Source organism: Cariama cristata, unplaced genomic scaffold (genome assembly GCF_000690535.1).
Source record: "Cariama cristata isolate BGI_N322 unplaced genomic scaffold, ASM69053v1 scaffold13060, whole genome shotgun sequence".
NCBI lineage: Eukaryota > Metazoa > Chordata > Aves > Cariamiformes > Cariamidae > Cariama > Cariama cristata.
Genome location: NW_009594158.1, coordinates 9,411 through 28,599, shown reverse-complemented (window position 1 = coordinate 28,599; position 19,189 = coordinate 9,411). Strand labels below are relative to the sequence as shown.

Below are 19,189 nucleotides of genomic sequence, written 5' to 3'. Positions count from 1 at the left end.
CCTCTCCGAAGAATACTCGTTACTAAGCTCAAACATTGTTTGAACCCACCTATTTTTCATTCTGACAGAGTCCTTTCTGTATTTTTCACTGGTGTTTTTTTCTTCTTTTTGCTACCCAAGTCTGTTGGGTTTTTTCCCCACTGGTATGGTAAGTATAGTATTGTACAGAATTAAAGCAGAATAAATGTCATGCAAAACTAGATCTTTGCATTTCATGCAACATCAATTTTGTGGTGTTTTTTTTTTGTTTTGTTTTTTTTTGTTTTGTTTTTTTTTTTTTTTTTTTGGGGGGGGGGTGGTCAAAGTAAACAAGCACCAAATTAGTTCTCTTTCTACAACCAAAAAATAAATTGGAATGACAGAAAATATAAAAGTGGTGTGGCACTCCCCAATTTAAGTCTTAGAAGAAACCATACATTACTTGAAAAGAAGCATGATATCTATAAAAATCAAACATTTCCTGGGGAAGTGGCCTAATATTTATTGCACCTCTTTGTACAAGCACCATTCCATTGTTCCAACAACAGCAGATAATGATTTTGGCTAGCCTCACGCTGACCTGTAGTATTTATATGCCAAGGCATTTATCAATTTTATAAAAACCCAACAGACATATTAGTATGTAAAAGGAAGTAGATTTCCTTCTTAGAAGTGTTTGTTCCTGATATTGCTTCATATCTTGAAGGAAAGCAAATGGTACCACAGTTCACCCAGACATTTTTTTTTTTTTTTAAAATCTTCCTTAGTATCCACCAAGAAAGCTCATGGAAATGCTTTTGGGGAAAACAGAGGGAGTAAACAAAATTACCGTGGTGTTGGGGTTTGTTTGTTCATTTGTTTGGGAGGGGTGGGTTGGTTGGTTTGGTTTTGGGGGGGACACGACATGGGGCAGGGAAGGAACATGCACACTGCTAAAAAAACAAACAAAAAAATCACCATTAAACTGAGAAATACGTTCTCAAAGCAGAATATAAGCAATAGAAATGGAGATTTACATTTAATCATTTCCACTGGATTAAAAAGAAAGCACCAATTGAGAACAGTGAAAATGAATTATACTGGATGTTTTATGCCAGCATAGAGTCATCCAAGTATCACAGAATCATCAAATGACAAAATGGTTTGGTTGGAAGGGACCTTAAAGCCCACCCAGTTCCAACCCCCTGCTCTGGGCAGGGAGCCCCATCCAACCTGGCCTTCAACACTCCCAGGGATGGGGCAGCCACAGCTTCTCTGGGCAACCTCTGCCACTGCCTCACCACCCTCAGCGGGAAGAATTCCTTCCTGATATCTCATCTAAATCTTCCCTCTCCCAGTTTAAAGCCATTGCCCCTTGTCATGTCACTACAGGCCTTGGTAAAACCACTAAGACTGGTGCACAGCAGTGTTTTCAGTTCCCGTACAGAGAAGCTGAAGCCATGAGCAGCAGTTACGCACTGCCCACTTCCAGAGGTGGCAGCGGTGTATGACACGCACAAGGAAGGACAAACTGTTCTATCAACCTACAAAGAAAATGCTTTGCAACAAAACACACCAGGAAAGGAAGACTGTGGCAAGAAGCATCATTGTATCCTGATCATCAACTAAGCCTGGCCTCCAAAAACAATACTTATATGTTCCACACCAATGTATCGTATTTAAAATAGATCCAAGTGCTACCAAAAAAAAAAATAAATAATATAAATCACCCAGCCTGTTACTTTGGTGCAAGAGGTCACGTGAAACAGCTCTTTGGGAAGCATGTCATGCTTTGACATGACTCTGCACACAGCTGAGCACTGCCACTGCTGTCTGAAAGGAGATGCCAAGAACAGGTAAACTCCCACCCTGCATACTCCTGGCAGAGCGCAGCAGCAGGGAACTGCTGCTGCTGCTACTTCCATAACACAATTTTCTTCACATGATGGTGGAGCACTGAAAAAACCCAACCCCTCTATTCAGGAACTGATATATCACGGCAGATAGCTTGGAATCCATTTACACTGTAAATTTGCTCTACAAGAAATCCAAGAAACTGAATAAATGAAGTTGCTTTGTGGAACTTTAAATGCCTCTAAAACAACTGATACAGTGATCAACCTGCTGCTCCACCACATTTTGATCAAACTGTACCAAGAAGGGATATGAACACATTCCATCTTTATCCATCAGTCTAATTCACTGAAAAGGTTAAAAACCTGAACAAGAACAAAATTTGGAATTCGTTGTGGAGGGAAAAAAAAAACCAAACCACACAAAACACAAAGCATATTTCCTTTGCCATTTTAAAAAGTCAGAGTACACAGGCTATGATGGAGTCAGCAAGAAAACTCTCTACTGAAAAAAAAGTATATTCAAAAATCCACCTAACATCATGGCTGAAACAGCCACAAATTCCATATCGATTTCCTTGTAATCCACCTAAATACAGCCAACCTGATACACAAATTGGCTAACTCTGAAATATCTGGTTATGGCTTGTAAAAAAAAAAAGCAATGATAAATTGTATATACATTTTTCAATTTTATGAAATATCATGACATTAACTTATGCAGTAGAATTATAAAATACAAAAGGCTAATCAGAAATCTGTCCATCTCTTTCACGGTATTAGTAAGTTAGTATTAAAATTTTGGTACATTCAAATTATTTTTAGAAAACTTCTTATTCTTTATACAAATTAAAGTTCTTACCATAAAAGTTTCTGTTCTGCTGGGATACTGAATGTAACACATTTTCAGCTTTTTTGGTTGACAAATTCTGTTCGCTGAAAAAGAAGCATCCATGTAATTTGAAGCTTAAACTACTGATATATGATCACAAACCTTATTGCCTTGAGTGCATACGAGCGTAAAAACTTTGCCTATGTGAAACTGACCCTTGTTATCATTGCTGTCACATTTTTCACTAACACACACACACTTTATAGAAGATACATAAGATAGTAGGGGTGGCCCTTTAATACTTTTAACACTGCTCCTACACATGACAGGCTGTGCTGATGCAGTGAAGTTTAGGATGACCTGAATCCTTTAATATGGACCAACAAAAACCATAGTTTGTGAGGCTGCTGTTCCCAGTTTGTTCTGGAGACTGGATGCCCACTCATCCCAGCTTTACTCTAGAGTACAACAGCAGGATGCCTAATATGCAGCACAAAAATCAAATTTTCTTGATCTTAATATCACATCAGGCTGCTTAATAAACACAACTGGTTCCCAAAGTTACCAACAATAGAAAAATGATGTGTCACCTGTGAGAAAGAACTACCAACTGCAATTTTTCTCATTGTAAACTAAAGAATTTAATAAAAATTTCAAAAAGTGCTTATTAACAGAGATCACCAAGAAATCACAACAGTTTTGAATATTTGGGTTTTTGTAGTGATTTTCAAATGGAACAGATACCACTGGTCACCTAATTCAATTTATTTGTAGGTTTTACCTAAAATTGCCACTTTAGTGCAGCAAAACCATATTACCCATGTGGTATATATGGTTTCAAATGTATCATCAGTATCATTTTTCAGTGTTAACAGTTTACACCTCGAATATTTGAAGTTAAACACACAGCAGCTAAAAATGGAAAAATCTCATCAGTATCAGTATCTGAAGTGCATGCAACCTGTTAGCTAACATTTTGTCTTGTCCATTTTCCTAGTTTGACATTTTGCTATTCATTGATACTTTGTTGGGACAACATTCTTCTAAGTTGTGATTGCCACTTGGTCTTTCATTCATAGGGATTTTCATTTAAAAAACTTTTTCTCAAACTGGAAGATTACAGCAGCAAACCCAAGAAGAGGAGGAAAAAAAAAAAAAATCAGCAGATTTCATAAATCTTGCTGGTTTAGTTAAGCAAAAAGCATGCCTTACCAATCCAGGTAGGGAGCTGACAAACACCCTGCCAATTCCTTCCTTCTCCAAGAGTAAGGCATGGAAGAATATACACAGTGGCATTTTTTTCAATTAAAAAAAAAAAGGCTTATTATTAAAAGGACAGTAAACAAGAAAAATAACTGAAAGAAACAGGAAGATTGGACCTAACAAAACACTAAGTAATTTTTTTTCTACCTTTTAAAAGAACTTCCATTTAATTCATTTGTATTTTTTTGTTTTTCTGAGACAAAGTCTGAACAGTTATAAGGACTAGTGGGTATTGCCAGTCAATACTAATTACCAGTCATACAAAATCCTTCCGAAAGTCCCAAGAAGTCATTTGTATCTTGATAAAGTATGGGAGTTTTTTTTCTTTATTTGACAAGTATTTAAACAACAGTGTAAGCAGATTCTTGATGAACTAAGTTGTTTTAAATTTATCATATTCTTTCTTATAAGACACATGCAGCATTTGGGCATCCCGTTACCTCCTGAACACGTTTAAAAGTGAGGCATGGTTATGACTGTAGAAATCACTGTCTGAGGCAACTATAAACACTGACGATATAAACATGGCTTGGCATAGCTGTACACATATTTATGTCAGAGCCTTTTCATTTCCTGGTATTTGCTATTCTCTTCCCCCACAAAGTAACTTTTCATGAAAATATACGTCCAAAAATTTGCTCAAATCTAGCAATCGTTGTGACTAGGCTTGATCTCACAACTGTGCTCTTCCATTTTATGGAGATAAACAAGATTCAAGAGAAGAGTGTATGGCTTCCAGCAGGAACTATGTTCCACATACAGTTTAAGACACACAGTACAGAAAACCGCACGTGGAAGGTTGAAAACTTTGTATTTCACAGCACCACATTATCATTTAAGTTGGAAGGGACCTCTTGAGATCATCTAGTCCAACCCCCCTTGCACAAGCAGCGTCAACTACAGCAGGCTGCCCAGGACCATGTCCAATTGGGTTATGAGTATCTCCATGGACAGAGACTCCACAACCTCCCTTGGCCACACACCTGTTACTAGCACATATCAATTAGTAGACAAATTTTATTAAACTTACTAACTATGTTTTGACCAGTTTTAGTAATTTTACACCTTTCAGGAAAGATTTCTTTCAAGCAGGTCAAACACTTATCAAGTGATCAATACATACCTGCGGTGTTCTAGAAAACTGAATTTCAGAACAATGACTACAACCAGTATACAAGGTGCACCTACTGCCATGCCCATCTCTTGGTTAGGGGCCTGCCTGTACAACCCGTATAGGTATGATTTATATAGACACTTGTACTCTATTACAGATGGCAAGTTACCCACAGTCTAAAAAAACTCCTAACTAAAGAACAGTAGCAATTCAAATTAACACACCCTGCCCCTCAGCAGGGCTTAGCAGTTCTGGCTCAGCGCCATAATAATGTGGCTCAGCGCCTTCCACACAGGATGAGTGTTGCAGCCTCACAGTGAAGGTAAACTTAACACTTCGTTGACCACACCCTTATTTCTAGATACTCTGCTAGCTTTCAATATACCTGACCTCAAGTGTATAAAGTTCCAACCATGTTTCCTTCATTTATTTTTTTTTCCCCCAAACACACAAACATTAGAATAACTTATCCTGGGAGCATTAGCATTACCTGCAGGAAGCACTTTCTTTAATACTCTTGACATCTGCTGGATTGACTCCTTCAATAACAGGTGAGTCTGGATTTGCAGATCCATTGCTGATATGATCGCTGCTTTCATATCCAGATTCCGTCCTCTGAATTTGCCAGTTATCACCATAGATTTTTCTCTCTGTAAATCCTTTGCTTTTTTCAGCATTCCCTTTTCCCTCTGAATCCAGTGAACTTCGACTTCCTGTATCATGTTTTGTTTCATCTTCATATATAGTCATTAAACCTTTCTGAATTTGGTTCTCTTTTGGCCAATGGTTAAAGCTTCGCTCCTTTTCATGCTTAGATTTACTGTTCAGATTTGCCTTATGCTTTGGGCTATGCTGTTTTTTCTCAGTCTCGCTGAAAATGCTGTCTACGTTCAGCGTCTCTCGCATAGGTTTCCAACCTTTATTTCTGCTTCTGCTGCTGCTGACACTTCCTTTGTCCCTAGAGTCTTGACTGGTGTCTGTATCGTAGCCAGTGACACCATCAGTCCGGGTCCTGATCATTGGTTTCTCCCCAGCAGGAAAAGCTTCTGTTTTATTTGATCCAAGCACCTGTACAGAAAGCTTTGCTTGGTGAGGTGCATTGTCATGTTTAAAGGAGCCGCTTCCCTGGCTGCTGTATATGCGCTGATCAGCACAGTGTCTAAGTCCATTTCCAACTGGAGGAGACCCTGACTTAACATTGGAACGATCTTCCCCAAACAAATCTTCTAAGAATAAGAAAAAAGCACCATTAAAGTTCTCATTAATATTTAACAGATATTGTTACAGTACTTCTGTTTCTTACATTATCTCCACAAATTCAGTACATATTTCAGAATACTGAAAACTGGGAAACTCTGATCTTTCAACGTGTTCTCTTAAAAGGAGAAAAAAAATTGCACAGCTAGTATTGATGCTAAAAGCTATTTTACCCACCGATTCTCTGGTCATATTTTTAAAACGTACCTCTTTGTCTCCCAGACTCTTTTCTTGGTCCTCTGTCTGCATCTTTTCGTAACGATGAGAAGCTCTTCATATCAGCAGCTTTCTGAGCACACTCTCTTGATATGTCTTTTAGCCTGTCCTTTTGATCGCTGTAACCTAACTTAGCTGCAAAAAATACCTTTCGTCAAATATCATTACTAAAAAGTCATTCATCAAACACACAAATATATTTATGTACCATAAACATTAAGTAATATTGATTTTAAAAACTGAAAGATTAATGAATTACGTAACACAGATTAAGAAAGTGAGATGTATAGTGTAGATAAAAATGTAAAGGTATTTCCAAAGAGTCCACTAAATGGAGCTAATGAAAGTAACACCAAAGCAGCATTATGGCATGCATGTCTTACAAACACTTCTTACTTAATAAAACTGAATGCTCAAGCCATTTTCAAAGTATATACTATTTACACTAAATTTGATTAATTATACTGAAAAAATGAATCCAAGTTTAATCTTGTCTAAATGTGAAGGTTTACTTTTAATAAAACATTGGAGTCACCGTTTATAAAAACAAGTCCTTCTATTTCTGCAAAGGTAAATACTGACCATTTTTGAGTCACCACTCCATCAAAAAAAGAGTTATCGAGCTGAGCAGTCTCAGTTTTAAAAGGTCTAGGAATTCAACAATAAAGATGGAGGAGAAACACATCTCAAGAGAAGGCAGCATCTCTCTGCCTGAGAAGTATGAGGAGTTCAGATCAAAAACCCTGACAAAGTAATGCAGAAGTCACTACCTCATATGACTTCTTACAGCTTGATTTGCTTGGAAGCCTAATGTACAGATAGAATGGATTTTTGAACAGGCAAGACAACTTCTATTCTTTTCAAACATAAGATAACGTCCATTAATATAGAGGACTACAAATGATGCTGCATATCACAATACTGTTGGGGAACGATGTTCTTCAAATAGCCAGTGATCCGCAGAGCCATACCACGTGCTCCAAAAGATCAATCAGCTTCAAGTTTCTAATGTGCCTTTTAACCAACAATACGATTGGAAGGCATGATGATGTTTGAGAAGTGGATCAAGGCCTCAAGAGCCACTGCCATGCACGAATAACAAAATAAAATTTTGCATTTACACTTCTCCAGAAAAGTTAACATTCCATGGCAGACATTACTTAAAACATTAGCTGTTTTTCAAAGATCCATTCAAGTCAATGATAGAATTCATTCTTTAGAAATTGTTCTAGTCCAGAGGTTAGCACATACCTGAAATGCTATCAACTAAAGTATTTCATAGGACAAGTCTGGGTTTTTTTCAGGGGTGGGAGTTAAGGGTGCAGAATACTTACCTGGACCTTTACCACCACTGGCTTGAACATGGCTTCTACTGAACGCCGAATTATCTGGTTGAAATTTTTTATTACTCCTTTGGTTAGTGGGGTCTCCAATTCCATTCTCTTTCATGTGGTCTGATTTAGGAGCAGAATGCTTTTCAAATCCTATCAAACAACATATCTATCTTAAGAAATGAAAGGCTTCCTAATTTAGAGTTTCCAGTATCTAAATTAAAAAATAAGAAAACTTTTAAACTGTGGATTAAAAGAAAAAACACAAACACAAAAGAAAAACCTCACCAAAAAAACCACACCACATTTCAATAGGCTAGGCAGTAAGGTTCTGTAGTATTTTACACACTGCCGTATTTATAGTGGTAGACTGTAGTGCAATAGGGTCCTCAAGTCTTTCTTCCCTGAAGCCATCTATGTCCTATTGCTATTCATTATGTGAAGAGGAACATGTCAAATTCAATTGGCCTTTTATTTTACTTGTATGTTATGTTTAATATTAAAAAAAAAAAAAAACACACCACAAAAGAAAACCCAAACCAACCAACTACCAAAAAAAACCACAACAGCAGTGGGAACTACAGAACCAAAAGGCTGAATTCTTACATATTGAGGCCTATGCTACACGAACCTCTGAGAAAGGAAGTTTCCTGCAGCTCCTTCGGATTTTTCCCAAAGTTCTGAATTGTCCTCTGTGTGTGTGTACACACACATATACAATATACAGTCCTCAAATATATCTCCGTATTTGTATGAAGCTTTACTTAAAGTATCTTTTTATAGCATTTTCAAAGGTATTTTAAATGTATCAATACACACATAAGAACATCCGCATATACAAATACACTACAATTTTCTTCTGAAATTACTGAAGTTATGTGTAAAATAGTTAGTCTACAATAGAAAGATCTTTTTTCCCCATTATCTATGAGTCTCAAATTGTATTCCCTTAACAGACACAAACCCAACAGTTCTAATATTGAATATATACACCAACCTATTTTCTTTTGAGGTCCTTTAGATAATTATTGATAAAAGTATTTAAGAATAAAGCAGCTAATCCATTACTTTCTCCGCTATAACCCCCATTTCAGAAATATAGTTGATACTGTTATTAAAGAAAATAAAATATATCATTACCCAAGACTTCCCCATTTCCTCCTGCTGCTTTACATTGAGACCAGTGAATAATCTGCTTTGGAGCATCTTCTGGAGATACAGCTGTACCATCTGGGTTAGCGTAAAATAGCAACAATGGCTGAAAGTGACATCGAATGCACCTGGAGACCACATCTTTCCATTTTGTTCCAATCTAAGAAAAAACACAGAAAACCAAAACAAAACCCCAAAACTTTATCAACAGCATTGCACTCAATTATCAAAAGAATAATTTATTAAGTAACAGGTACCAAATGCCTAATTCCAAAGGTGAATTAAGATTCAACATTTTGGCACATGAGTTTTATGTAAATTGCAGCAAGAAGCTAGAACCTGTACTACATGGGCTAACAATCAGAACATCAACATTATGAATATAGTTGCCAGTAATTGTCTTCTTTTTCATCACACTAAGTACAAATTTAACAGTAGACAAGTGCATTAACATTCAGGAACACTCCTCATTTGGAAGGCAGAACTGTAAAGTAGAAGTCAATTCTAAAATTCATTTGTGAAAACTGACCTACAAAACTAAAGGTTTATTTTAATGAGGGCATTTGTTTGACTTGTTTCAAGTTTGGTGTCAGAAGAATGCATTCTAGAAAAGTTAAGATCACTAAATGTGGTAGTAGTAAGAACAGTATTTACCTCTTTTACATTAGCATCATCAAACAGCACCCATTTGCAACTCTTGGTGTGAAAGGCAAAGGCACAGTAATGTCGGCTTGTGTAGCAAATCATTCCCACAAGAAAAAGTTCACTATTTTTGGCGTTTTCATCTGTAACCCTATAGAACAGCTGTAAAAATGGTTATCTATTTTAAAATGTGTAAAACATTTAGCCTTAATTTCCAGACTTACTACTGACATTTCACCAAGGCAATTGGTATTAAATATCCTGTTGCATTATACAATTTTTCATGAGCATAAATACTAATTTTTGCACTTCTCAGGTCTATTTTAACACTTTTTTTTGGCACAGTTGAAAGGGTAAAACAATGATGCTCCGGAATAATTCCACACATTTCAAACTGAACGTAATATTCCCAGATTTTCAACTAGGAATTCACCTACATTCATCTTTGTACTTTGGCACAAGACCAATACTTCCGATGGGACTTATCCCTCTCACAGAAACTACATCAAACAGCACATTATAGAGAATGGTAAAAGTAGACATAAACTTTGAAGTTAAATTGTGCTTTCTGAAAAATAAGTATGTGTATATATAATTGTATTTTGTATATATTTGCATATACATAAAATACATGTAAAATTAAATTCTAGAAAAAGCAAATAGTTAAGCTTTAGGTCTGATACCCCAGGAAGATAAAGTTGTGTTGCCAGATTCCGCATAACCTCTTCTGTCAGGTCAGAGTGTTCTGAATCCCAGACTAAACCAATTGTGACAATCTCAGGACAATTCATAAGAACTCGACGAATTTTTATTTTCTGACCACAATTACTCTAGAAAAAAGAAAAAAAAAGTGATGGAAGAGAAAACAAAGATGTTTAAAAAATGGAAGTCCAAAGTTGAGTTACTAGAGAAGAAATAGTTAAAAAAAAAAAAAATTCTGCAACTTCTTCTAATTCTCAAATTTAATTATGATGTTTGTTTCTAACAATTGTAAGGATAAAATTATTTATCATAAAAACACTCTAATGAAGACTACAGCTAAACTAGAGCTAAACTCCAATCACCACCTTAAAACAGAAATCTCTGAAAACATCCAAGTCATCATCACAATTTCTCTTTTGTTCCCCTCTCCATTTCATCATTTAAGCTTAGGTCAATATGTTTTTGTGTACTTTTCTGTGGCTACTAAATTAACAGTATTTACACAGAACCATTTAAGGAAGAGAAGAATTAAGTAGAACAAGCTAAAAGAGACTATTTTTGTCAATAGAAGCACAAAATTATTCCAATAGAAGACAATGTTGTCAAGCTGTCGGTGTACATGGCCTAAAGCAGCTTCCCTCAGAAGATACACCTGTTCCAACCAATCAAAACCACCTAGCTCTATGTTGATCGTGAAGTGAAGAATAAACCACGGACCTAATAACTTGACTTTCTAAACAAGCCACTTGCACCTAGAATACCATGTTTATCTATAACTGGAGCAATAAAATATAAAACTTAAGGGCTTTTTTACCCTAAGTTGGACTGCACTGAAGTGGCCACAGATAATCCTGCTTTTAGTGGAATACTTTAGCCTGATTTAATATTCTAAAAAGTTCTGCCTTGTATCTTAAAGTAATGCAACATCTTCATTTACTTACAGGACACTTTCTGTAGTCATCAGTAGTATTTGCTGCCTGCAGCAATTCTGCAAACATTTCTGGCTTGAGACGTTCATGTCTCTCCATCATTCTTTCTACTTCATTACTGTGAAAAATAAATGGAAAGAACTGTGGATCTCCCTTCCTAAGAGTTAACAGATTTCAGTCAACTCTCAATTAACTATATCTTATGACTAGAAAGAAAAAATACAGAGGTAAAAGAGTAGCAATACATACTTTTTGTCAAGCTCTCTCTACGCCTTGCTTTTGAAATCCAAATGTTACTTTTCGATAGCATCTCAAAAATGCTTTCACAAAGGAGTAACATTCATTTTTAACACTTGCAGCATTTCACTGGCATGCTTTGCTTATTATTGGAAAGGCATATATAGGAAAATGAGATACAAGAATGAAAGCTCTTACCACAGGGCTGTGGTAGAAATATAACGCACAAATTCCGTAAAAGGCAGTGGGTCTGATGATGCTCCACAACTGCGACATACACACTACAAAAATAAAAACACTTTTGTTTTTATTTACTCAGGACAGTGGAAACAAATCATTGGTTAAAGCAATCAAATAAAGGTCTGACCTGTTCATACAGTGTCATAGCAAACTTCTGATGGGAAATACAGGATTTTGAAGTGCACATATCTGTTTCACTGTTTGGCACTAGGTGAAAGTGAATCCTCTCAAGGATATTTTCCTACAATGATAATGTAAATATAAACAGAACTGATGAAATCAAAATATATGAGTAACATTACAGTTTAATACTCCAACTACTCCCCTTGGCTCCAAATAGTCCACTTCCAAGTTTAATGTGTATTTAATTCTGGCCCTATTCACAACCCAGTGGATGGGAGTTCTCTTCTTGTCCAGGTTTCCAAACATTAACAAAGCAGCATTAGATAACAGTTACCCAACTGTTCTTCCAGAGTGCATTCTCCTGTGAAGGAACTGAATCGTCCAGAAAAATTTAACAAGCTGTCCTTACAGTAAGACATGATATTAATGTCATTACATACAATGACTGAAATATTCTTTGGACTAGGCCTCTGTTTCAGTTCTTCACACTTATGTTGTTCTCTGCATATCAATCTGATCATCTGATCACATTTAGCACATGCACCAACACAAGTACCGTTGACAGAAGTACGGAAAAAGCTCACATATAGCACATGCTTGATCCTATCCCAAGTCTCACTTTTTAACCTTAAAAGAAAGGAAGAGAAAAAGAAAAAAAGGGTACTACGATTGTCATCAGTTTGGCCCCTGAATCAGCATGGCAATTTTTTCCTCTTTTGCCACAAACACCAGAGGCAATAAGAAGTGAATCTATTCAGGTAGATCATTCAGACAGCTGATTATTTCAGGGGTCCAAATGCATTTTGATTAGATGGAGCACTAATGAGAGATTCTCTTCCATGATCGCTATCCATTAACCTAACTGCCAGATCTCAACCAACCACTTTCAGGAGTACACCACTGGATTTTCTTATGTATGTGAAAATGCATCTGACAGGTAGGCGCTCATTTGTGGATACTTCCAAAGGATGTCCAAAGCTGAAAGTAATCAAAGCAGCAACTATATTTTCTGTCCCTCAAATCTATGTCTGAGGATTAATACCGATTTTTTTTTTTAATTTTTTTTTTTTTTTTTTTAGATGAACAATTTTCAGTGTCTAATACAAGACTTCTTAGCAAGGCTTCTTTAGCAGTGTTCTATGCAGTCTTGAGTCATCTTTTATGGCCACAGTAATGGCTAGTGTTTTTCAATGAGACACTTCATAAAAGCAGAAAGTAATTGCAGCAAGAGTCAAGATCTTCAAGTATTCGTTCACTCCTGGATAAGAAAATGGAAATCTCTTCTGCAGAAGACTTCAGTAATGAGCTGGGTAGTTGTAATGGAACATATTTCAGCAGCTGATGAGAGAATACTTGGAGGAACAGACTATATATTCAAATCCACAGGTGCCTCTTCTCTGGAGAAGAAAACCCTTCTCTCCATCCAAAAACTTTCAGGAGCGATTGAGAGTTCATCATCCTCACCAACCTCCTGTAGTAATGATGTTTCACATATCCCTCTGTCTGAGCTACAGAGTTAAGGAAGAAAGTATGGAGCAAATGCAAAATTACTCCATCCCACATTACCAGGCACTTACTCCACGTCTCTGTTCCCCTAAACTGGCATAAAGAAGGTCAGTAGTATTATGCCACTTGTATCCCACCTGTGAGCCTGGAGCTGCCAAAACAACAGGCCACTTGGCATCCACAAAACTAACGTCATTCTACTCAACTACCATGAAGAATACTCACAAAGCATTCTGCTGCATCATCCATGAATCCAAGCTGGAAACGCTGTTCATCTTTAAAACTTTCTGCTAGGGCATGTCTCATATTATCTGATGGGAGTGCTTTTTCTCGACTGTGTTGAAATTGTGAAAATATTGCCTAGGAAGAAATACGATTACTTAGCTTCATTAGTCACTTGACTAGATTCTGTGGTTCTACACAAATACGTCAGTTCTTATGCAGCATGCCTAAACAGCAAATACATAAAATGTTTATAAATCTATGCAACTTTAGAAATTGCTGTTTTCTCTTAAAAGTTACTTGGGTTCCCTGCTCTGTTACTCGTTCCTTTATAAGTAGTTATGCTACCTAACTGAACTTTGATGCAGTAGAAAAACAACACAGAAGTACATAAAAGTGCAACTGATTGACTTTAGCTTCCAACACAAGCCCTGGTCTGTCATCATACAGCTTTTTTCATTTGGCCAGTGGAACAGCGAATGGCTCAGGCATATGTATCTCATCTTTACACATGGTGCATATTTCTTAGGGCATAATGTAATACCACTCAGGTTAGCGTAACACCCATTATTCATTAAATAATGTAACATTTACATTACTACTTCAGATAGGAATATATCTTTATTAAAATTATGGATATGCAAAAAACCACATAAATCGGACAGAATGCTGATAATCCTCGCTATTAAATCAGCTCCCTGTTTTTGCTGAACCAGTGTACACAATACAAGAGAATAGGTCAATCTGCACTTCCAGAACATGAGAATAAATTGCACTTGATTTTTAATTCATTTCCCAGAAGAGATAGTTGGCTACTACTTTCCTTTTTGGCAGAGATACATATGCAAGCAACCTCAACATCTAGCAAGTAAAGGAGGTTGATTCTGAAAGAACTGAAAGGTAAAAGCTATTAAACGAATGAGAAAACATTTGCGGATATTAAAGGGTGTATTCCACTGTCAAGATTTAAGTCAAACTTTACAAAAAAATGAAGAGAATAAAGACAAAGCAAATCAGGAGAAGTTATGCAAAATATAAATAAGGATATACATTCTTCACATAGGCCTCCTATGGTTAAAAAAATCTGTTGGACAGAAGGTAAAGATACAACAGATAATCAAAGTTTCAGTGCTGACAGAAAGTAGCGCTTTAACCATTATGCATTCCAGGGTGTCTGTCAAATATTTAAACTTCCCTCTCGTAACAAAAAGCATGCACTACTGATAAAAATTACAGTCAATACCTCAACGTAAACATTCAAAATTCAGTTTTTAACAGATCTGGTAATACGAGTTAACTCTGCTTTGAAAACATTTATCACTTCTCATTTTGGTTGTTGGGTCATTTTTGGTATGCAACAGAGCCTTACATGTCCAGCTAAAAACAAGAAGTACAGATAGGCAGTTATGCAGATACGTACGCTCATTTCAGTGGCCTGCATACTCAACGTCCCATCCCAGTGTTATCCAGAGAAGAAGAGAGCATATTTAACTCTCAGAACACCAGCAAAAGCTAATGGGTTGAACTGAAGTAAACTAGAATTTATTGGCTATGCTTTTAGTTTATAGGAGAGGTTGATATAGATAAAATAACCTTCTTTATTGGTGAACAAGTAAGAATGGTTAAAATAGCCCAAGACTACCAAAAAAACCAAACCCCCAAAAAACAACCCAAGTCACAAACAAGTTACTCAAATGCATCCTCATCCAGCATATATACTGCATAAAAATCAAAATGCCCCAGGTTCTGAACTCAGAATAAACAGAATCACTCCAACAGTATCTCTAAAGAGCCAAGAAAGCAAAACCAGTAGGGTATGTAATGACTGAGGACAGATACTTCCAAATGAGTCAACCACAATGTTTTGAGCTCAGTACCTAGGCTACCAGCCATGGAGTTACAAAGATCACAACTACACTGCTAAAACAATAACTAATTCCATTCTAACCAATTTCAGAACAGGCAGCAATATCGCTTCTTATCAGCATTCTTGAGAAAGTACCAAAATAGGGAGACATGACAGTTCAGGCAATGCAAAATATTCATGTACAGTAAGCCATTTAGATAAATCACACAAGAAAATTCATCATGGGATTCATCAATCTCTCAAGAACAGATACTTGAAAGAAACACATACATTGCAGCAACTGTCACCCTTCAATCTCTCTTCATTTCAGTTCCCTCCAGATGAGGGATTCCCAGTTCCGTATACCACTACATCTACTACTGTATCTGACTACACATTCTACAGTCGCACATTAGAATCCCAAAAGTGTCCTTATTGGCAAATTGCAGCAAGAGTAGAAACTGCATACTACTAAAAAAAAAAAATCCCCCTACATATTTTTTCATTGGGATTTTTATCCACATTTGCTTACAGACTTCAGATGAGTTACAAAACTGTTTGAAGTGCAAGTTTTACGCACTAGTTCAGGTATGCAGATCTGACTTACTTTCAAACACTAAAAAGTTACTAGTTTTCATCAGTTTTCCAATACCACTACCTGCCTTTCATTACTTACAAACTGAAGAATTAAGTTCTCCACCATTACCATCAACTACCGAGTAAAAAAAAAGAATCTTGAGACCTTACCAGACAGTAATACAGTTATTGTAAAAGAACTGTATTCAAACACTATAGGAAAGAACAAAAGCCTATGCAAACAGAAGAAAAAATCTCCAAGACACGCGCTAGAAATTTTCAAATAAGTGAGGAAAAGTTTTACATTTAAGGAGACTGTAAAATTTGTGTACTGTAAAATTTCTTCATTAAACACAAGAAAATATTTGTCACAAACACCTGTTACAAATGTCCTTAAATCTAAATTGTTTCTTTACACAAGAATGACTTAGAGTCACCCATATATATATATATGATAGGGATATAAATTAGGAAAACTTAAGTTATTTTTCCCTCATTTAAAAAGATCATTCTTCCAAAAATCTTATTTACCTTTAAAGCACAAAATATGCACGCATCTCCCTGACACACATGTCCAGTTAAACCTCTTAAACTTCGTCGAAATATGTCAAGTTGCCATAATACCTATAAAGTTTCACAGAAAAAAAGTCATGAGTTCTGAAGTTTCTACATTTAACACAGCAACATATAAAAAAATTAATTTTTTTTAAAATTTGACATAACATGTACAACTTGAGCACTAACATTGCTACAAGAATTATGGTCCTTTTCCATTACTTTGGTCAACTGTGGTGGAAGTAGAGGGTTTGCATTCACCACTCATAAAATTTAGATCTCCTTTTTAAACTTTTTGAAACAATGGCAAACAACATACTTTGTGTGGAAAAAGAGCTGAAGTACTCTTACGGAAACAAGCAGCAGGCTAAACTGTGTACAGAGACTGTAACAGTCTTCTTATGGCTTTACATAAGAGGAAGGTGGTTATGGTGTTTACCTCATTTCTCTTTCTCTGTCCCTCTCCCTCTTTACAAAAAAAAAACCACCAAATTAAAAAAAAAAAAAAAAAAACAAAACAAAAAAACCCAAACCACCAAACATGGAAACACGGAAACTGAGTTGCTAGGTAAAATACAAGCATCATTTTGGGTTAAGTCTATACTACATTCTTATGGTCTCTTACTAAAATGATTGCTGAAATAATTTGTTTTTTTTCACAGAGCAAAAGAATCCCGGTGCTTAATCAGGTATGTTCTACCTTTTATTCATGTAACTACCCTATACAAAGGTAGTGTCAGCTTGACCACGCTACACTGCTTTCAGTATATAATGTCTTAGGTACACAATCAGTACAATAGTTCAGAAAATTGCCCATTAACAAAATAAATAAAAATGAGTTCTCAAGAGGCACAGTAACACAACAGCTGCAAATCCAGGGGAGCAAAAAAAAATCCTATCTATAAATATAAAAGCAAAAATTAATTAGGATGCCTTGAAAATGAATGTCCAAACCTCAATTCTGAAGGTTGAACAGAGGTTACAAGAAAAGAAAGGAACATATTCCTCCTTGTAAAAAGGTAGTCACCAGTCACCATCTGATAAACAGCAGTAAGTTGTGAAGCAGTAGGATTGTCTGAAACTATAACTAAAAATGACTTAGGGTTTAATTTTAGGGCACCCTAAGGGAAAATAGCAAAACTGCAAGAGAATATAGGTCACGCTGTTCCCATTGAATGTAAAACAGCAAACTCATTCCACTAAATCTATTGTACATTTTTATGTTAAACATGTTTAGATACCATACACACCACATAGATACATCTCTCATATCTCTTATGTTTAAATCTATACAATTTTTAAGACTTTAAGAGGTATTTGTTGTTGTTAATTTCTAGATTTAAGAAGATTACAGTATAAACTAAACTGTGCCTGGTATACTGACTTGCAGACAATGTGGAAAGGCTAGCACTGCTCTGTCACAGAATTAAGTAGATCCCCATACTCCCTGTCATAAGTAGGCTTGTAAAAGCTCGATTTTTTTATCATGGTAATGTCACTGTACTACTAAACGATACTTGAGAGAGCTAAAGAGCCAACATTTTTTTTAATTACAGCTCATGTACAAACAGAACTGTGTGTAGGTAAACACATGCAAGAAGTTGGTCAGTAACAGGTATGCATATAAACAGTGACAAGAAATCAAAGTCCTATTTCTTTGGTATCTCCTACCCTAATTCCACAGATCTTTCCTAAGATTAGAATCAAGGCTTTCAACTACATGTGCTGCTTCTGATATGCCCCAGTACCACAGATTCATATGCTAATTCTGAGAAAATGGTATTTTAATAGTGTTCTAGTCAATACAAGCAGTAGTACTGCTTGCCTCACATTAAAAACTGTCTTGTAAATGTTGCCAATAAAACTGCTGTTTGACAGAAACATTAGTTTTAAAATTCAAGCCGCAAGTTTTAAAGTTATGAGTCATAAGTTTCCAAATACAAATAAATGGAAAGTTTTTCCCATATCCTTAATGCATGCGAAGAAAATAACATGCTGTCATTTTTTGCGAATTTAAATATTTAATATTCTCAATCAATTCCTTAAAATGAAATGCTAAATAAAATTACTTCCACACAGTTGTCTTTTTTCCTACGATGGTCACTTTTTTTGTTTACATGCTGTACTTTTCTGTAAAAAAACTGCTATATTTTTCTGTAGAATACATGGACTGCAATATAAATGGTAAAACCAGCACTGCCAAGAGAACACTTTCCCTATTTTTTTACTACAATCATTTAAGCTACTACAAAACCAGAACTGTTTAATAAATCCAAGTTTTTTCTTACCTGAACAGCACTATTAAGAAAGCAGCTGTTTTGCCCTGGTTCATTTAATAAGCCTTTTGTAGGGGCCAAGGATAGTATACTTCCAGGCTGATAAACTTTTCCAAGGTTACCCCCAGGTTTTCTTAAGAATTTCACCCATGCCATTATTTTTTAGACTTTACAATTGCAATATTTATGCTTAAATATTTAAGGATATGATGGGTGCAAGGCAAAGAAGATGGTTCTAGGAGAATTGCTCTGAAGTCATGGCATTCCATTCAACTCCGTGCAATAGTAAAGATTCATGGGTTTAAGTCCATTTTCCATGAGCAGCTATGAGCCATGTATAAGGATCAGTCCCTCAGTTA

At 36.0% G+C, this 19,189-nt stretch overlaps 1 protein-coding gene across 1 annotated transcript; it reads right to left on the bottom strand.

Moving 5' to 3' along the window:
- Positions 1-2,673: 2,673 nt before the first annotated feature.
- On the bottom strand, positions 2,674-18,986 carry USP53 (ubiquitin specific peptidase 53; the record flags this gene model as incomplete). Its single annotated transcript, XM_009696978.1, has 14 exons — positions 18,843-18,986; positions 16,531-16,623; positions 13,581-13,715; positions 11,854-11,967; positions 11,685-11,767; positions 11,262-11,367; positions 10,302-10,448; positions 9,631-9,780; positions 8,965-9,136; positions 7,828-7,977; positions 6,485-6,628; positions 5,511-6,243; positions 3,856-3,897; positions 2,674-2,747 (listed from the first exon to the last, which is right to left on the bottom strand). Coding segments are annotated over exons 1-14 (2,287 nt in total), but the record flags the coding sequence as incomplete, so codon positions are not given.
- Positions 18,987-19,189: the final 203 nt, after the last annotated feature.